The 22,640-nt window shown below is 38.2% G+C and overlaps 1 protein-coding gene across 1 annotated transcript in view; it reads left to right on the top strand.

Moving 5' to 3' along the window:
* Positions 1-6,110: 6,110 nt before the first annotated feature.
* Positions 6,111-22,640, top strand: part of LOC122801344 (pulmonary surfactant-associated protein C-like) — a 114,372-nt gene continuing 97,842 nt past the window's right edge. Inside the window, exon 1 of the mRNA XM_044070887.1 lies at positions 6,111-6,276. Coding sequence (XP_043926822.1) covers positions 6,235-6,276 — 42 coding nt within the window. The 5' untranslated portion in view covers positions 6,111-6,234. The remainder of the gene's footprint in view (positions 6,277-22,640) is intronic.

The raw sequence follows: 22,640 nt of genomic DNA, 5'->3' as shown, positions 1-22,640 counted from the left end.
GCTGACAACCAATCAAAATTCAATTACACTAATATATTACCCGCCTGTTTTGTAAGGCAGGTTTTAAAGGCACAATCTCATTTATGCCTGGATACCTATGTGATCCTAAAGTTATAATCCATTTGGATTCTAATGTCTCCGTAAGCAACTTTATATCTCCCCCTCTCATTCCTAAATTCACATTTGTGATGACTTTAAATAAAAATGTATGCATCGAATTATTCATCAGATGCCTATAAAGTGCATTGTGCTGATCTTTATTTCTAATGCTGGACAAATGCTGTAGGATCCTGACCTTTAACATATTATTTGTCATCCCTACATAATATACCGGACACTGTGTGCATTCGGCCAAATAGACCACGTTAGATGTTCTACACGTGGCTTTGGCCTTAAATTGGAATATCTGTCCTGTTGTTGGATGTTTAAAAATGTTGGACCCATCAATACTACTGCAAGCCTTGCACATACCGCAGGGTACCGTCCCTGCTTTGGTGATCAACAACTTTTTGTCCGAGGCAGGTCTTTCTTTGCAGAGTAAATCCTTAAGATTTTTATTACGTCTATAACCAAAATTCGGTCTTTGACTAATCATGGTGTCCAACTTGGGGTCACTTCTTAATATGTTCCAATTTTTACTGACTATACTCTGTATATCTTTAATGTCACTGCTATACGTGAAATAGAGCCTAACTCTATCTGACCTCTTGTTCTTCTGACATTTTGCACCTTCTGTTTGGCTTAGTCTCAACCAAGGTTTGTACCTACCGCTGCGTTGACCCAAACTAGTATGTACTACTGAATTAACCATGTTCTCATTATAGCCTCTCTGTCCAAAACATGTTCTCAATTCTCCTATTTCTTTATTGAAATCCTCATCTTCTAGACATAGCCTAGAGGTTCTGCACACTTGACTTTTGACTATATTGGGGAACATAAAGCGGGGGTGCATACTATCATATGATAATAAATGGTTCTTCCAACAGTCTTTTTTGTGTAATGTCGAAGTAAAACCTTCCAAAGTACATTTTATACTAACATCTAAGTAATCTATTTGCTCCGTGGAATGATTGAGGGTGAATTTAAAGAAGGAAGTGGTGGAATGGAGGTAATCCAAAAAACTAAAAAGTTTATCTAAGGTGTCCTGCCAAAAAATAAAGATGTCATCTACAAAACGCACATAGGCTCCTATGTGTTTCATCCAACTTTCATTGTTGAACATTTTTAGTTTTTTGGATTACCTCCATTCCACCACTTCCTTCTTTAAATTCACCCTCAATCATTCCACGGAGCAAATAGATTACTTAGATGTTAGTATAAAATGTACTTTGGAAGGTTTTACTTCGACATTACACAAAAAAGACTGTTGGAAGAACCATTTATTATCATATGATAGTATGCACCCCCGCTTTATGTTCCCCAATATAGTCAAAAGTCAAGTGTGCAGAACCTCTAGGCTATGTCTAGAAGATGAGGATTTCAATAAAGAAATAGGAGAATTGAGAACATGTTTTGGACAGAGAGGCTATAATGAGAACATGGTTAATTCAGTAGTACATACTAGTTTGGGTCAACGCAGCGGTAGGTACAAACCTTGGTTGAGACTAAGCCAAACAGAAGGTGCAAAATGTCAGAAGAACAAGAGGTCAGATAGAGTTAGGCTCTATTTCACGTATAGCAGTGACATTAAAGATATACAGAGTATAGTCAGCAAAAATTGGAACATATTAAGAAGTGACCCCAAGTTGGACACCATGATTAGTCAAAGACCGAATTTTGGTTATAGACGCAATAAAAATCTTAAGGATTTACTCTGGAAAGAAAGACCTGCCTCGACAAAAGTTGTTGATCACCAAAGCAGGGACGGTACCCTGCGGTATGTGCAAGGCTTGCAGTAGTATTGATGGGTCCAACATTTTTAAACATCCAACAACAGGACAGATATTCCAATTTAAGGCCAAAGCCACGTGTAGAACATCTAACGTGGTCTATTTGGCCGAATGCACACAGTGTCCGGTATATTATGTAGGGATGACAAATAATATGTTAAAGGTCAGGATCCTACAGCATTTGTCCAGCATTAGAAATAAAGATCAGCACAATGCACTTTATAGGCATCTGATGAATAATTCGATGCATACATTTTTATTTAAAGTCATCACAAATGTGAATTTAGGAATGAGAGGGGGAGATATAAAGTTGCTTACGGAGACATTAGAATCCAAATGGATTATAACTTTAGGATCACATAGGTATCCAGGCATAAATGAGATTGTGCCTTTAAAACCTGCCTTACAAAACAGGCGGGTAATATATTAGTGTAATTGAATTTTGATTGGTTGTCAGCATATTTAAAACTAAAGACCAGGGTTGCTCAATTTGTCTGATGAAGGGTTGGTGAACCCGAAAGCGCTTACCACTATTTGGAGTTTGTATCTGCAGTTGTTTTTATTAAAACTGAGTTATTTTATCAGCCTTGTCTTGCCAATCTTTTCTTCACAAATTTTGGACTATTTGATTTTGGCAAGACTTTAGCCCTAGCACAGAACATTGTTTTCTTGACACCAAACAACAAGATAGGATTTCAAAAGGTAATGCAAGAGCTGATACAGCTGTAAAGCAAGCAGCTTCAAAAGCATTTCTTTTGAATGAGGAATTACAACCTTCTGAGATTTTAGACTTAGAAATGTTAAAAACAATGCCAACACTTACCACACAGGCAGAAAAACAAAAGTGGGTAAGGCGAGGAGCACTCCTCAAGGAAGGACTGTACATCTCCAAGGAAGAGAAACCAATATTGCTATCTAATTTGTTTAGATATGCAGCTTTGTTGAGCCATGGGCAATGCCATGTCTCAAAAGGGGGGATGGTACAGTTAGTTAACCAGGTATTCACTACATACGGATTTACAGACTATGCAAAAACATTTTGTTTGTCATGTCATACTTGTAACAGACATCATGCACAAGGTGCGTTAAAGACCAAGCAAGGGAGTTTCCCTATACCACCGTATCCATTTCATACTATTTGTATGGATTTCACAGAACTGAATAAATGTGAGAACAAACGTTATTGCCTTGTCATTGTGGATATATTTTCCAAATGGGTGGAAGCTTTTCCGACTAAAAATCCAGATGCAGCTACAGTTGCAAAGGCTCTAGTTAAAGAGATTATTCCTAGATTTGGTATACTGGAAAGGATCTACAGTGACAATGGCACACATTTCGTAAATCAAACTATACAGCAATTAAGTAGATATTTTGGAATTTCTTTAAAAAAACATTGTGCATATCACCCTCAATCTGCAGGGCTGGTGGAGAGGCACAAAGGGATTTTAAAGAATAAGCTTAGGAAATTGATGTCAGATACACAGAAGAATTGGGTGTACTGTCTGCCCCTGGCACTATTGAGCATGAGAACTGTTCCAAATGCGAAAGGATTGACTCCATTTGAGATAATATTTGGGAGAGCATACTATACCCCTCAGTGGAAATCTCTCATGCCCGCAGACCAGGAAGCAGAGGGCACACTAGCAAGGTATATGGGTCGTATGTTAAACTCAAAACATCTTTTACAGTTTTCTGTTTCAGGTAAAGAGCCTGATCGACCATTGGAAGTGGCAGTAGCCCCAGGCGATTGGGTCTGGGTGAAGATAGTAAAGAAGAAGGCCTGGAGTTCACCAAAGTGGGGGGGGCCTTACCAGGTCCTCTTGTTGACACCCACAGCAGTCAAGATTGGTGAGAAAGCCTCTTGGATCCATTTGACACACTGCAAACTTTGCAAAAACTTTGAGCTAGATAAAAATCTTGCTGTTTCACAGAAAGACTAAAACATGACAAAGTCTAGAGTAAACAGGAATGCAGAACAGCTCCAGAAGTTTTGCATGATTATCCTGTTGATTGTACTGACAGCATTAATCTTTTTGCTGTGGCCCATCCTTTTTCCGGCCACACCAGCTGAACTGAATAAACGTGATGAGCCGAACATAGACTGGCACCCGAACTTTAACACTTATCAGGCAATGACACGTGTATATGCTGAGACTTTTAATATTTTGAATTGCTGGGTTTGTACAGCCATACCAACTGCATATGGGGGGGTTACTAATGTCTGTGATCCCCCTAGGGGTCAAGGAGACCTGGGAAAATTTGGTTTATGAAACCGTAAATATTCAAGCATATGATAAGGTAGCATTGCATTTACCTGCAACACAAAAGGGAATTGTATGTTTTTATAAAAAATGACACAGTTCAAGTTGGTTGGAGTAGATGTAATGTGACAGTACCTTACAAATATTATACTAAAACAGATGGAACGCATACAGTTTGTAACTCAAATTATGACTCGTTTCTCGAGTCTATGCACCAGACTATTGACGAGATGCAACATAAGCCTGTTCTTTTCAAGCAATTGTCTATGATAGACAGGAAAATGTTTTATGCAGGGCAGTCATTTCATAGTAAAGTAACTACTAAGGTAGAAGATTGTTATTTTATGTTTGGGAAAAAAGCATATAAATGGTTACCTGAGAATTGGTCCGGCAGTTGTTTTTTGGGGTACCTGGTTCCGGCCATACGACACACTGCAGTTTTGCCTCACGGAAATTTTCGGAATGTCCGAGATGTGTCCAAGAAAGTTGTCAGAAAGCCTGAGAATCCAGTGGGATGGATCAAAGTGGGCTGGAAAGACCAACACCCTGTGGAGACTAAGCTGACGCACATGGACTTGAGTGATGCTGTCATATAGTGGGCAAGCATATTACCAGCATATGGAGCGGCAAAATCAATTTGGGAACTGCAAAAACTGTCTAAACTTATCAAAGTAATGAGTAATGTGACTCTTTCTGCTCTTGAACTGATAACTGATGAACTAAATTCTATGAGAACTGTAGTGCTCCAGAATCGTATGGCTCTCGACTTCACCCTAGCGGTGAGAGGTAGTACTTGCACTTTAATCAAAGAAGAATGTTGTGCGTACATCCCTGATTATCAGCATGAGATCATCGACCACCTTGAGGTGATACAGCAAGTGTCGGCCATGACCAAGCCAGGCCCCAACCCACTGATGGACTTTTTCCAGAATCTGTTTGGGGGGTGGGGTACCTTCATAATGAACATATTGATAGCCGTCTGTGTGGGGATACTCCTATTGGGAGTGTGTGCATGTTGTGGCATACCCTGCATAAAAAAAATGATCAAAGAATTGATAGATATATCAGTATCTGAAACCTTGTATCAAAAAACTGAAGTTGATGAACTGTTGGAAAATGAAATGCTTTCAGAAGTTTAAACTGAATGACTCACCTAACCGCAAATCCCAAGTGGAAGAGGTTAGGAGAAGAAACTAACTTGTTTACGCTTTTGAACAGAATAAAAAGTGTTAATAGGGAGGAAATGTTAGAAAAATATGTATTCACATATATAGTAAAATATGTATTCATATATGTATTAGTGTTATGCTTGCTGCATTAGAAGCTCAAAGGGGTTAACACATTTATTCTGTTACAGGCTTGAAAAATAATTGCATGTACTTTCTGTCTTTGCTTCTGGTCAGCTCAGAGAATGAGCTTGGTCATACACTGAGAAACAGATGATTTTGCTAGCACTAAGGTAGGAGAACAATGAAACGTTATTAGACCTAGACAAATAACCTTGTTTATGTTAAATGAACACTGCAGCTGTAGAGGAATTAGATAAAATTATAGACTGAAATCAGTATGTGCTTTGTGTTCGAAGTGAGAAAGAATCACGAATTGTAACACTGAATCGTTACAGCCCAGTGGTCAGGAAGGCCATGCTGTTTTTGAGAAAACTTTCTCATGGGAACATCTATAGTTGTTATATCAGCAGAAAAACTTAGTAAACACCTGTCTTAGAACAATGCTTAGAGTTGTATTTAATTACGTCAGCTTAGAGGGCAATGGTTTACAGAACGGTATAATTGTGAAGTATTTCCTGTATAATGTCAGACAAATTTCTGAACTGCATTTTTGTGTCCTTGTACAAGAATAAAGGAACTTTAACTAAACCTTGGCTGCATTGATCTTTGATTTTCTTTTGACAATATGTTATTGTCAGAGGTAATTAAATAATTGTCCCGGTAAATAAAATAAGCCATTTACTTCCTTGAGGAGAGGCAGAAAGGAGCTTTATAAATGGTACTCATGTATTAAGTGTTCACAAATCTAACATTTTTCTTTCTTGAAACTGAAAACCTGATACAGCAAGAAGTTCAATGGACACATGCACAAAGACAGATATTGCATTGGCTCCACCGGTAAGATATATGATATTTTTCTTAAAAATGTTATCTCTTGTTACTGAAAATAATGAGGAAAAACCTTAAGCAACAATGCCCAGAATACTACATTTCTACTCCGTTTACATTTTATTCACAGCAAAGCAATATGTGATAATGGGTAAATTATTTTAATAATGAAGTTCTTCACCAACTTAAACATGCAATAACATTTTCACACAGACCATTCTTCATAATCAGTTTCTAACATGCAAAACAATTTAGCTACAGCAGAATCCTACATTATTTAATACAGCAATTTTTCATCTAAATCTGAATTTTAAATTGCATTGTGATTTTAAATGCATTTTTTCTTGCTAACTGATCAGACACACACATACACACACACACACACACACACACACACACACACACACACACACACACACACACACACACACACACACACGCTCACACACGCAGCTGTATGTACATCTATATCTATATCTATATCTATATCTGTATCTATATTTTTAGCTATCTATACAGGGATATGTAGAGGTATAAATATATGGAGTATATGCTGGTCTGCTGAGTAAGAAATGAAATATTTTGTAGTATAACTCAAGGAAACATGTCTTCAGGAAGAGTGGCAAAGCCACACACTCTGTACTGAGTTCCCTCTTCCTACAGACCGAGATATATCATTTATTACCCAAACCAGACCCCCTCATACATTCTATGTAATATTTTTCTCATTTTTTTTCAATACAAATTACTGTTTCCATTTTATTTCAAGAAGATGCAATAATGACATATGATGTGTATTCAAAAGGCTTCATATACTTTCCTTATGTTTTTATGAATGAACTGTCTCATCTGTAGTTCTTTATAAGTTTGTTGAATTAATTTTATACCTGTTTTTTCTAATTTTTAGGTTGTTTACTGGTAGTAGTTTCTGGGTAGTGTAATTATGGTTAAGTTTCTGACTAAATTGCATGATTTAGTGTCTTGTATTTATTTAGTTTATTTAGTTATTATTATTATTATTATTATTATTATTATTATTATTATTAGTACCATTACTATTACTATTATTATTATTATTTCTTGGTTTTTGTGTTTCCTCTCATTTTTATTATATTTTAAAATGTTATTTCTATGGATTAGATTTTGGTGAATAGTGTTATTTTTGGGGGAATGTATGTATTTTTTGCATGCAGTATGTTGTTATTTTTTATTTTATACCTTAATACAAGTATTTCAGAGTTAGACTATATGAGTTGTGATGACATGAAAACAGTGTGACGTGATGATTAAGGTATAGTATGCACTATTTTCTGATGTTATTGACCGAAAGGAAATATAAAAATCAGTAAGCATGTACATTCTACAGTGGATTAACATTTAAATGTAACTTGATATCTAAGGTGCATTCATACATACAATACAGAAATACACACACACACACACACACACACACACACACACACACACACACACACACACACACACACACACACACACACACACACACACACACACACACACACACACACACACACACACACATAAACCCAATGTCACTCTCACACAGCATGTACACACAATGAAAACCTGTTAGCTCAACTTAAATATGTCTTTAGAATTTGGGAGAAAACTATAACATTTACATCACCCAACATGGACATGGGGAGAACATGCAGACTACACACAGAAAGTATCCCAGCCAAAATAAGATACTTCAGAATGAAGTGCTGTGAAGCAGTAATTCTACAAAGATGGGAAGCCACCAGACATTTTGACACAAGAAAAACTGTTGTGATAATGGTAAAGTTCATTCATTTCTGAAGTCTTATTCAATATTATCTGCTTTCTCAGACTTGATGCTAGAGATGAATAATTGTTCCATTTGTTAACCAAGAACAAAATCTAGTCCTAAATATTTGTAACAGAACTCTTTTATGACTTTTCTTTTCTATATTTGTGCGGTAAATAATTGCAATAAGTAGAATTTCACATGCATGTATTAGGATTTTAAAGGTAGTCGAAGAGAAAGAAGAGCAATCTTTGAGAGTCGTGTTTTTGGTCTTTTTATGACACATGTTGACACTCAGCATTTCAAGTGCTGACATTTCAATAGGGACCCCCACATAACATGAGTTTGACTGGCAGCTTGGATGTGGAAGAAACAGAGTGGGGGAATAGGACTGACCAGTCAGTGTTGGTTCTCATATTGTGGGGTGTGATCCTAGTGGTAAATTCTGCCAACAGCAAATCAAGACTTAAACCAATGAAAATGCAGAAGAGCAGGAGATGTGGGCATAGTACACTCAAACTAGTAACTGTAGCCCTCATTAGCATGTGTTTGGAAGTGCACAAAGAGAAAGGCACGGAATAGTAGTATTGTGAATGCAGATTTTATCAAATAGTTCCATGTGGGATATGCTGGATTTGCTTGGATTATGGCTATATGCACAGATACACAAGTGGCATAATTAAAAGGGTGATAGAACAAACAATATTCATGTGTATATGAACCATAAAATTGAAGACATACACGTTCATACGCTTGTCGGTACGAAACAGGCTGTTGATCTGTGAGTATCTTCCATAGCATAGCCATGCATTCCTGAGAGGTTTCTTAGCAATCATCATAATTAACTCCCTTTTTCAAATGTTCTGCATGGTGTTGAGGTGTTGCATCAGTTATTGAAATCTCCCTTGATTCAGTGTCACTCTCCCACCTTCTTCAATAGGTCTTTTTTTCACACAGTCCAGCCATCTCTTTGCTGACTGCCCTTGTTTCCTCTTGCCTTCTTCTTGTCTGTCCCAAACTGTCTTCACTGGATTGTCTTCTGCTTTCTTGCACACATGCCCACTTGGTATAAATATTTCAACCATAGATGTTTTTGTATTATTTTTGAAGCTTGTAAAATTATTGTTCTTAAAAAGTTTTTGAAATACTTTGGAGCTTTTCTCCCCCGGCGTCTGCTGAAAATGGTCACCTACCCAATCGCACTTTCCTGGTAACCAAATGCCAATATATATATATATATATATATATATATATATATATATATATATATATATACAAAATCCAAAAGCCCAAAAGTAAATATCGAAAAAACCAAAGCAAGAAGAAGTGCATTCAATCTGTAGTTCAACCAGTATAAATGTAGTCCGATATAAAATGAGCAGTTCCAAAAGAACAAATAAAAACATTTTAATAACAAAGAGATGTGAGCGCTTTCATGGATGCTATATCCGTTTCATCAGACATGGTTACAAGAAAATCAGAATTCATTACATACTCTTTCAACCACTCCTACCTTATTATTCAATTAAACTATTAGCCCTTGAATGAGCAATTTAATGGGCTCTAGTAAGGTTGATTTCTTGTGTCTTCTGTTAGAATTGGTATTGGAGAGTAACATTTTTCTATTTCAACATATGTATTATAGGCAGCAGAAAGGTGTTGCCATGGGCACTAGTTGTGCAAACAGTTATGCCAATCTTGTCATGGTGACATGGGAAAGGAGGCACATGCTTGATAATTCAAACATAGTTTTTTACAGGAGATTTGTAGATGATCTCTTCTTTTTATGGAAGGGCACTGATGGGATGCTCCTGATGTTCTTTGAACAATTGAATAGTATGGATTCATTTTTGAAGTTTACCATAAACTTCTCAGCGGTTACCATCAATTATTTGGATGTAACCATCTCCCGACACAACAACAGTTTTTTGACTAAAGTTTATTGTAAGTCATGTCATAGGCCAGCATATTTATATAGAACTAGCATGCACAATCCCAACATTTTTGGAAACATCATCAAGGGACAGGCCATGAGACTCTCAAGATTGTCATGCGAGGATGCATGCTTTATGAATGAACTTCATGACCTTAGGTCAGGGTTAGTGGAGATAGGTTACAGTGAACAGGAAATTAGTAGGGTATACTCTAGTGTGGGTGATTTGAGAGTCACTAGAGCTAAACCCTACTATTCTGGTAGAGATGGCCTGCCAGTTAGTACATTCAATAGGGAGAGGCCGAGGAAGGAATCAGTTGTTATTCCTTTCAGTAATAATACCAGTATTATTGAGAAAGCTATAACTTCTAACTGGAATATTCTCATCGTGGATGAGAAAGTTAGGAAGGTAGTAGGAGATCATCCCACTTTTACTAATAGCAACATGAAATGCCTTAAATAATCTCTGTGTTACAATGACTCAAGCATGTGCCCCTTATTTCCCGAGTCCATGAGTTTTGAAGGGACTAAGAAATGTGGGAGATGTCTGCAGTGTGATTCCATAGATGAATCACGTTATTTCAGACATCCGGACACAGGACGTCTGTGGGAACTGCGTAACAACAGTGGTTGTAACACCAGAAATGTGGTTTATGTGGCACGCTGAGTGGTCTGTTTCTGTTTTTACGTAGGCAAAACCAACAGGAGCCTGAGGGACTGTATCAGGGACCATGCCTACTGTTATGCAAGGAAACAAGTATATCGTGCCCTGGCTAAGCACACTCTACAGGAAGGAATGGACCATGTTTTTCTCTTACAAGTACTCCATGTCCAAGCGGAGAGTATACGATTTGGAGATATTATCAATCAAACTGAACAGGCTGAACTTCGATGGATTTTTAGATTTGGTGCACATAGGGGCAGAGGTCTTAATGAGACTATCTCTCTTAAGCCCCATTTGAAAGCCAGGAGATTAAGATAGAAATAATGTTTTTCAGGTCCAGCTTAGGTTTTCCATCAATAGGTTTTATTTATTCAGAGATTTAGGCACTTATATATATTTTTATGTCTACTCAACTTTTCATATTTGGTATATTAGCATATTTGTATTAATAGATACCAGTTTTGTTAGGGGCATTTGCTACGTTTTATATATAGATATATATGTTTTTAGAAGATCATGACATTGTAAGTATGTTTAAGCCTCAGGATGGAGTTATTTGCTCATTCAAGTGCTAATAGTTTAATTGAATAATAAGGTAGGAGTGGTTGAAAGAGTATTTAATGAATTATGATTTTCTTGTAATCATGTCTGATGAAGTGGATATAGCATCCGTGAAAGCGCTCACATCTCTTTGTTATTAAAAGGTTTTTATTTGTTCTTTTGGAACTGCTCATTTTATATCGGACTACATTTATACTGGTTGAACTACAGATTGACTGCACTTCTTCTTGCTTTGTTTTTTTCGATATATATATATATATATATATATATAAAACACAAACATAAATAGTGATACCGCCCAATGGATGAGTTGTTAGCTTGGTATCACGAGACTATACTGTCTCCTTGTGTACGAGTACTGATCCCATATACTTGCATGTCTCAGAACGCTACAGAATTGCATGACATAATGGCAGAATATGTAATTCTGCAATACAATATATCACTAATGTGCAAGCAATGTTTCAAACTTTTATTCTCCACACAATGTTTACCATACTGGGGACTGAAAACACACAATGCTAATGTTCACAAGCACTTACTTATCCAATAGGAAGTGCCAAAATCTGCAACTTTTGAAGAGCAAGCCAACTACATTGATGTAGACAAATGATGTCCTGCCTGACAGTGACCCAGACCTGGGTTCAGTAATGTAGCCCAGGCATTTATAGGACCTGGAGGGAAAAATAAATTATGAGCTTATACTCACTTACCTTTATTTGATGAGAGGGGTAATGAGAATATACTGGAATGATGCACATGGTTCTTCTGACCCTAGACCTTAATCAAGACTAAAACTATGAATGTCAGCTAGATTAGATGAATAGGAAGGTCATGAGGGGATATTATCACTACTGGAGATAGCAGGGCCACACCTAAAGTGATTCCATGCTTAATTGCTCACAATCACCTGCTGAATAATGCCAACACATAGGGGTAGATCCTCTTAAGACTCTTTCAATCCATCCTGTGTGACCATCAGTGATAACTCTCAAGCTCACTCTCCTCTTGCATAGAAATGTTTCTGCACGTATGAAATAAGTGCTCTTCAGAAATTTGATAATGTGTTAAGCAAAGCAGTAAATGCTATTTATCCAATTCCATATTCATATAACTGTATTTTACCGCCATGAAAAAGCCATAAGTATCAGCTTCTGAATGAGGGATTCATTACTGCAGGTCCCTGTGTTAACACAACAAGGGCTTTTCAAACAGTCAACCACAGCCTTTTCAGTAAACTCAAACAACTCAGCTTTGATGATAATGGTATTTGCTGGTTTTACAACTACCTGAAGGACAGAAACTTCCAAATCCATATTAATGTCTTACAGTCACTTGTTGGTACACTTGAAACAGGTGTATCGTAAGGTTTTGTTTTAGGTCTTCTTCCTCCTCTTTGTTAGTGAATGTAAACCTTTGTCTTTTCCGTCTCGCTGTTTTTCAACACGACATTATAGCAATCTGTCATTTTGACATAGATCTATATATATATATATATATATATATATATATATATATATATACACACACACACACACACACACACACACACACACACACACACACACACACACACACACACACACACACACACACACACACACACACACACACACACACACACACACACACACACACACACACACACACAAACTCACACCTATATCAGATATCATTTGTGCCAGCCCAGCCCCCAGTGCCCCACATCCACGCTGGCTCTACAGGCCATTCTCCTACCCACTGGTGTTGCTTGGGTCATTCATAGAGCTTAACAATTTCAGGGGGCATGGCCTTTTCTGCTGCTTTCTTGTGTTTTTTTTTTTTTTCTTTTTAATTTTATATGCCCTGCCTACTTTCTGTTTCCCTGCTCCCCTATTTGGACCACACTTTCCCCTAAAGGAGTGTCACCAATGAGTGCCTTATCCCTCAAAATGGGCATGCCCATCCCTCAATGCTGCTTCATCGGTGGCTCGAGCTGCTAATCAAACCCGTGTCCACCGAGCTATAGTTAGGGCTTAATCCCTGTACACCAGTGGAAAGGGTTTCATTGTTATGCATTCAGCCTAGAATACTCCCAGAATACAGACTGCTGTGAATAAAATTTGTAGATTCATTGTATTAGCTGATCCTCAGATCTTCATAATAACCATTGCAGTTTGCTAAAATAATTCCAAATGGCTTTCAACCATTTCTCTCTACTATTTAAAACTGCTGTATTTATGAGACCCTTCTGTAGATTGCAACCTGCTACTTGGAACCACTTGTCTACTGATATGCCTGCCAACGTCAAAAACCTAGACACCCTTAGAACCTTCAAACATGTACCTAAAGAGCACTTCTTTACAGAATCTACTTGCAATTGCTACCACAGCAATGGTTCGATATGTTACCATGCAATATCACAGATGACAGAATACCTTTAAGAAACTTTTTTTTCTCAGCCTCACAATGTGGTATTTTAAAAAGTATATTTCATGGATATATATATATATATATATATATATATATATATATATATATATATATATATATATATATATGCATTTTATGTATAATTGCACTGTTATCTTATGCATATGTTGGCTTGCACAGTTTTCTTTGCATTTTCTGTTAATGCACTCCAACTGGATTTTTTAAGTCTTAGCCTGTCTGCACCGAATGTATCATTATGTACTGAATTTTTATAATTTCATCATTCTGCATGTAATATTGTTGATTAGGAAGATCCAAATGTATTTTCTGCTCCTTGAGCTTGTGTTGTGGCTGAAAAATGTCAGTAAACTAGCCCACTTACCTGGTGAACAAACAGCAATATATAATAAACACAATGCCACAGCCATAATAGCAATGAATATTGCAACTGTCCTTTCTTCCATGACAATGGTTAGTACTTACACCTCATGCTGTAGTTATATTTTACTTTTAAAGACATACTTTTAATAAATGACCACTGGATGACTGCCTGCCTTAATTGTACATAGTGTTAATATTAATAATATCACAGTAACCATTTGAAATGTCAGGACCTGAAACAGCGAGTCCCAAAACATGGAGAAAGAATAGCTGAAAAAAACTGACATACATCAAGTCTGAGATAGCCATTTCAAGGAATATTCCCTTTTCTCCAAGGTATGGTGATCTTGGAGTTGGTATGTATGGGTTTGGGGGTGTGGGGGACTTGCCCCCCTGCACAAAATAAGTTTAAAGGAGAAAAACAATCTTCAAGATTTGCTCTTCTTCTGGGTTTTCAGTCTTTTTTGTTTTTGTTATTTTAGCTTTTTGGCACTTGGCATTTCAAGTGCCAACATTTCAAAATTTCAAGTGACCTAATGTCACTTGCATTTATTAAAGATGTCCTTCAGTAAAGGGTTTGTTAAACTGGTACTGCCCAAATCAACAATGATGCTGTCTAGATAAATGCAGTGTTTCTACAACTAATGCCAATAATGCTGGTGGTGAAGCTTTGTTCATAGGTTCATAGGTTCATAGGTAGGTACTAGGCTATCAGCCCAAGGGCCTACGTAAGCATAGCCAACAAGGTTCCCTGGTTTACGCCACCCAAGAAAGTTATTTTCCTGTGCCACTGTTAAGCAGAGACACAGAAGTGATCCCTGGGGTGTATTTCTAATTTCCTATCCACTCATCAAGATTTTTCTTGAAGAGTGCTAATGAAGAACTTTGCTTGACTTAGATGGGTAGCCTGCTCCAGAGTATAGAAAGTCTCTGGGACAGGAATCTATCCCTCCAGCATGTCCTGTTTATTGTGCTGACAAGGTTTAGGTCCCTAGAGTGTGTAGCTCGGAGAGATTGGGATTTCTTTAGGTGTAGCATGTCCAACAGCTCTGGGTTTGACATAGCTTTATATGTTAGGCAGAGAACACCTCAGAGTAGGCAATATGCTATGGATTAAAGCTGGAGTTTTTTGAGGCGGTCAGCATAGGGCATTTGTTTGAGGACAGTAATCCTCTTTGTGAGGTACTTCTGTGGCCTTTCCAGCTGCCGCAGATGTCTTGTGAGGCACATTCCAAAAGGGGCGTTGTACTCTGAAATGGGTCTAATGAGTGTCGAGTAGAGGGGAACAATGACCTCTTTTTTCCTGGATGAGAACCCTTTTATGATGAGGTGTGCCACATAGAAGGACTTCCTGACTACTGTGGCAATGTAACTATCAAAGGAGAGACTACTGTCCACCTGGGTCCCAAGATCTCTTATCACACATTCGGTGTTAAGTAGATTGCTGCCTATGTGGTAGTTCATGGGTACAGAGTTTTTACCAAATGGGATGACACTGCAGTTTTTGGCATTGAGCTTGAGGCCATGGCTCTGACACCAGGCATCTGCCTCAGTAAGGCCCTTCTGTAGGATGTCCACATCATTTGGTGACTTGACTATGGCTCATAGTTTGCAGTCATCTGTGAGCTTCATTAGCCAGAGGCCATCTGTGTTAGCCTGTACTTCAGAGAAGTAGATACCAAACAGGAGATGTCCCAGGACAGAACCCTGTGGTATGCCACTTGTCACTGCTTTGAGGTCAGATTTGGAGTCTGCAACTTTTACAGTGTGGGTTCTGTCAGTGAGTCATTTGGCAACCCATCTTGTGACATAGGGATTTATACCTAGTTTAGAGAGTTTAACTATAATTCCAGAATGGGGGATGGTGTTGAAAGCCTTGGTGAGGTCAAGATAGGCTGTGTGAATCACCTTACCCTCATCTACTGCTTTGGTGACTGCCTCAAAGAAGTCAATCAGGTTCAGGAGGCATGGTCTGCTTTTCACAAACCCAAACTGGGTGGGATCCAGAGTTTGGAGGTTACCAATGTCTTTGTTTATGAATTCCATGATGATACATTCCATGGCCTTGCAGACCGGGCTCGTAAGGCTAATAGGTAGGTTCTGAAGTTCATGTAAAATGCAGCCTGGGATGTTGTCCGGTCCCATGGATGCTGTGTTTTTGGCTTTAGAGAGTGCAGCTTTTACCTGCGTAGTTGCGATTACAGGGACTCTGCATTCTTCCTGTATAGATATGGGCCCTTTAGGAGGTGAGGGGGGGGGGGTTAAACTTAGCACTGAACCTATCTGCCAGGATTTTGGCAATATCTGATGGTTCTGTAATTTTCGTGCCTTTGTGCTATAACTCAGAGCAGATCTGGGTGTTTTCATCGAGGTTCTTGACATAGCTATAGAATGCTTTGTGGTTGTTATTGGAATTAATGGCGATTTTGTTTCGTAGCTAGCTTTGGAGGATCTTATAAGGGATCTCAGCTTCTTACTGAGGCTGACCAGGGAGCTCCTCCACTGATGGGATTTTACTCTCTTTTGCAACAGTTTCTTCCTTCTATTGTACAATTTGTTTATGCCAGGGGATCACCAGATTGGGTTTTTTTTTTGGAGGATAGTGTCTTCGTTCTGTTTGGGATAGCACGATCCATGCACTCTTGTAAGTGCTTATAGAGGTCATTTGTGTAGGATTCAGCAGTTGTAACTGTATTGTCCATCTGCATGGGTGTCATGAAGTTCACCACTTCTGTTTTAAGAAGCATGAAGTTGGCTTTAGAGAAATTTTTTAATGTGGTTTCCATAATGGGGGTGGGGGTGGGATGTGGATATCAAGGGTGATTAGCTTATGGTCGGATCGGACCAACAAGGAGTTGACTTCAGGTGTGGAACACCGGTCACTCATGTTGGTAATGACTAGACTAGGTCTAGGATATTGTTACCCCTGGTGGGACTGTGGATAAGTTGATCCAGGGCACTGGAGTTTATGAATTCCAGATGTGTCCAAGATACCAGCATATATTAGACAACAATATCAAAAGGTATTTAAAGCAATATCCTAATGATTCCTGGATTTGTTCCTGTTCTATTGCTTCAGGATAGAACCCTATATACACAATGGCTTCTATAATTCAGTCTATCTTCTTGTCTAGTATCAGCTACATATGGCTGCAGAATTAATATAAGCTACCACTGACTTTGTGACAATATGGCATCTCAGTAGTCTTATCTCAATAGTCCCTCCCTCCTTCTTCACCTATAATGTTTCACATACAAGCATCACTTATTCAGATATTTAAATTATCAAGGATTTTGAATTAGGTAAATTTAAATTGAATATATACAGGAAAACAACCTTTTCTAATTATCTTCATTTTCAAATCTGTCATCCATTTAAACTGAAAAAGAGTTTAGTTAAAAATCAAATGGTTCACCTGGCTAGAATTATTTCTGATGGTGATGATTTAAAGAATGAACTGAGATTTATTTGTAGTATGTTTTTAGAAAGAGGGTATCCTATAGATATACTCACTGAGATCAAGAATAAAATTATTATAGGTAGAAAAGACAAGTTCATTTTCATCCTAGGGAATAGATTATACTATAATTATTCTAATACTGACAAATTAGGAGATACAAAAAGTTATGAAAATAGTATGCATACTAAATGTGGTATAGAAAGGCATATCATTACATCATTAACAGATAAAAATTGGAGTATATTTGTTCAGGATAAGGAACTCCATGAGAAATTAGGTGTTAAACCATATTTTACATTTATAAGGTACACTAATAAAAATTAAAACATTGAAAAGAGTGGATATTTGGCTTTAGGAAGAGGTGTTTTGTCTATGGTATGCAATGGAAATTGTGGAGCTTGCCTGCAATGCAAATTTATATTTGAAGGAGTGGATTGTTTTTTGAATACAATAAGTTATAGGTTTAGATTTACCAAATGTGATGATTGCAACTGCAAGGGAGGTCATCTAACTTGCATTTTGTAACCCATGTCATGCTTTTTACATTGCTAAAACTGCATGACAATACTGCATGGTACTCCAACTTCCTGTGATATTCTGGGCCTAGCTGCATAGTACATATTTTGGCAGTGCATATTCCTCTGCAAGACTGTTTTGGTTTGTGTTTTCTTTCTTTTCTTTATACATATTCATGGAGGTTCCATGGGTTGGGCTGACTTTTATGACTGTGTGCTAGCCATACCTCTCAACTGTACAGATTTTCACAGAATTTCCAGATTTTGGCCTCATATTTTGATCTGTTTTTATAAAATTGTGTTTTTCTGATAAATTAGTGGTAGATCATTAAAGATTGAATTTCAAAAATAATGAAAAACATTTGAGTTTCAAACTTCATATCCTTCAGAAAATGAATGTTAATGTAAAACCTGCTATTTTATCAACTTTCTAAGTTTGTAAGAGCACTATTTAAAAACTGTTCATATTTTGTGGCCTTTGTCCCGATTTTATTTATGGCTTTGTCCAGATTTATTACTTTAAAAGGTTGAGAGGCATGTGTGCCACCTGTATCCCCTCCCCATTCTGATAGCACAGCTATTTAGCATCACTCGGGGGATTAACACCTTTGTGCTGTGGTTATCAGCGGGGTGGAACTGCAGTATGAGTCTGGGGGCTATCAGTGATGCATGAAACAATATAGGAGGCCCTCTGCTCTATTTGTTAGTATGATTCAGATGCTAGTTTTAGACATGTTGGCATGAGCCCCTCTTTAGTTATGTCCCCACTTCCATCCTAAAGTGACAAGACTCCTCTCATGGTATGCTCCATTCAGCTAGTCTAGCTGCTAGTTTTGAACAAGGTTCAAGGCCACAAGAATGACCTGCCTCACTCCAGCACATTTTATTATCACTTCCCTCAAACAGAAATGAGCAGGCAAAGCTTTATAATTCCTTCCACTGCCAACTCCTACAGGTTCCAGGGCTGCATAAAAGAACCCAAGTCAGGGCATTGTCAGGGCTTCACCCATCTACACCAGTGTAGCTGACTTACTCTGCAAGATGTGCAGACTTTATTGCATACTATTAGATCAGTGGATTTTTTTTGCTGGTTTTTATCTCCTTGGACCTCAGTTTAACTGGCCCAACACCCAATGCCCTAAATCCACACTGGATCTACCAGCCATTCTCCTACTCCCCTTGACTTACAACAGTGTCGCTGGGGCTAGTTCTGGATCTTAAGTGTGCCCTGGGGTCCTGGCAGTCAGTGCTTCCATCTTTTTTTATTTTATATTTTCTTTTTCTTTTATATATCCTACCCACTTTTCTTTTCACTGCTACCAGTGCTCATTATGTCTGAGAGCAACTCCTCCCCTTGGGAAGCACCATCAAAGAGTGTCTTTAACCCCCCCCCCCCAGGACAGGCATGCATGTCGGACCCTGCCACTCAGTCACCCAAGCCACTAAAAGAACCCATGTCAGTTGGACCATAGTCAGGGTTTTATCCCTCTATGCCACCGGACAGGGCTCAGTTCAGTGAGTTTTTTTTTAATATTGGTACTCTGTTCTATTAGACTCTGGCAAGTTAAACATTTTGCAGAGAATAATATTAACACTGCATATTAGTGTGACCCACTAGTGATGTATGACATTGGAGAGTTAAATATGGTGACCAGTATATCATGCAAGTCTATTACAGTATGCTGTGACAAGCACATATATTGCATTATTACCTCTGCATAAGGAAATAGTGTAGTTGCCTGATCCAAAGGTATATTCTCCTTATTATATCACATCTACTGGGCTGTGTCAGTTTTAAGTCTGTGTTGCATATGTACACAACTATAGTGTTCCTGCTGTGTGTTGTGGAAGAATACTTTGTCATGAAGCATATAATCTCTGTATTGTGAATTTGAGTATATTTGTGAGGTTTCCTTTGGAAACAGTTTAATGTAAATGGCTATACCACCATTGCAATGCTTGTTGTGGGCAGATTTTGTAGATACTAATGCATGTTATTCCACATAGTTGTCTTTCCTATACATATGTCATGTTCTCAGCATAGAATCTGTTTGCTGTCTGCTCATGTCCATAACTATATGTTTCAAAGCAGCATCATATGTGAATAGTTGCATATATACATGGCTGTATATAAAAGTGAATCACTATCATCATATGTTTCCTCTCTTGTGTGCAGATGTCTGTGTGTCTTTGTGTGTGTGTGTGTGTGTGTGTGTGTGTGTGTGTGTGTGTGTGTGTGTGTGTGTGTGTGTGTGTGTGTGTGTGTGTGTGTGTGTGTGTGTGTGTGTGTGCGTGTGTGTGTGTGCTCCAGTGTGTGCATATGCAAGTATATATATATATATATGGTTCTACCTGACCAGAAGATCGACGAAGAAGACCGGGTGGCAGAACATCGACAATGCAGAAGACCGACCGACGGATGACAACACCAACGCCGAGGATGCCGACATGGGGAAAGGCTGTGTGAGTATGACGGACGTTAGGTGCGGCAGGTAAGTGTGAGATTGACGGTCTGTGGGGATAGGGGTGGGTTAAGTGAGTTAGGTTAGGTGGGTTAAGTGAGTTAGGGTTAGGGGTGGGTTAAGTGAGTTAGGGTTAGGGAGGCGATGGGTTAAGTGAGTTAGGGTTAGGGAGGCGGTTAAGTGAGTTAGGGTTAGACCTTAGGGTTAGGGTAAGGTTTAGTGTGGGCTTGTAAGGATTTTGGTGTGCTTGTGTTGTGTGTGTGGTTTGTGGAATGGGGGTGTGTTTTGTTTTAATTGTTATTGTGTGTGCAGTGTATGGGGTTTCGTGTTTGTGTACCGTCGGTTATTTCGTTGTCGGTTATGTGTGGTTTCGTGTTTATGGACTGTCGAATATGTGGTGTCGGTGATGTGGTTGTCGGTGTTGTGTGGTTTCGACTATGTCAGGTAGAACCATATATATATATATATATATATATATATATATATGGGTTCCTATCACTTCAACGAACTGTGTAATCACCGACACTCACCTCTTCGACACCAATCCATCGACGTCCATATCATCGACAATTCCGGTAAGCGATCTTCCCCCTCACAGGACCCATGGTAGCGCTTTCAAGGTAAATTATATGGAATCACGTAAACCCTGATTGGTGTAACACAGGAAGAACCGCTACCATGGGTCCTGTGAGGGGGAAGATCGCTTACCGGAATTGTCGATGATATGGACGTCGATGGATTGGTGTCGAAGAGGTGAGTGTCGGTGATTACACAGTTCGTTGAAGTGATCGGAACCCATATATATATATATATATATATATATATATATATATATATATATATCTATATATATATATATATATATATATATATATATATGAGTTCCATACACTAGATTGAATTTTCACTAATTCTAAATAGTACATGGAATGCTCACCGCAGCAAAAGTGCACTTAATCGAAAGTGCACTTACGTGAAGTTCAGTTCAACAAACGGGTGTTGTACTGAACTTCCGTGCAGTACTCACAGACCTTAGGGCTATCCCCTTACCATGACCTGTGCCCTAACCCTAAGGTCCGAAATGACTGCAGCACAGTGAAGGACATAACAATGTCCTCCACTACGGTGCGATAGTCACGAACCTTAGGGTTAGGGCATGGGTTAGGGTAAGGGGATAGCTTTACTAACTATCTCCTTACCCTAACCAGTGCCCTAACCCTAAGGTCCATGACCATTGCACCATAGTGGAGGACATAGCTTGTTTTTTTATGTCCTCCACTGTGCTGCGGTATTTTTGGCGAAGTGCACTTACACAAAAGTTCACTTTCATTAAAGTGAACTTTCGCAGAAGTGAGGCTTCCTATTACATGTTCAAAGTAGTGAACTTTCGTTCTTGTAATAGGAATCCATATACATATATATATATATATATATATATATATATATATATATATATATATATATATATATATATATACATATATATATGGGTCTACTTCATTTGATTGAAACGCCATTTGAACTAAACCCATTTGATCGAAATTTCATTTGATCAAAAACCAGTATTCAAGGCATAAAATTGGGAATTGTCCCCCTCCCCAATGTCGTGCGACCCTGGAATTGGTATATATAGTTGGGGGGATCTGGGGGGCACAAAAAGTCATATTTTAAACGAAAATAGGTGGGGAACTTTGCCACCCACACCCCCCAGCTATATATACCAACTCTAGGGTCTCACAATATTGGGGAGGGGGACAAATCCCTGTTATTTGCCTTGAATACTGGTTTTTGATCAAATGAAATTTCAATCAACTGGGTTTATATATAGCCATAATATAGGAAATGCCAACATACACTGTATTAGTACATTGTCTTGTCAATGCTGCACTTCATGTCCCTATCACACTTGAACACTCCTTGTGTCACATTTCTCCTTATATTTCCCCCAAAAACTTTGGAGAGCAATATTGTAAGAATGTTTGGAATTTCCACTCATGTATGTGCACATATAAACATAATGTACACAAAGTCAATATACAATATATTAGTCCATTGGATTAGATTGCCTTGTCAGTATTACTTTTATTTTGCTTAAAAAATATGATTTCTGTTTGCGTCATTACCCCTTTAAGTACTTCAGACATTTTGTGCTCATATACTGCAAGACTTTTCAGAATCCCACCCATTGTAGTTTA

This window comes from Protopterus annectens, chromosome 1.part0 (genome assembly GCF_019279795.1).
Source record: "Protopterus annectens isolate FY-2018-M chromosome 1.part0, PAN1.0, whole genome shotgun sequence".
Lineage (NCBI taxonomy): Eukaryota > Metazoa > Chordata > Ceratodontiformes > Protopteridae > Protopterus > Protopterus annectens.
Note: the sequence above shows the minus strand (reverse complement) of the source record. Positions and strands in the feature narration are given on the sequence as shown.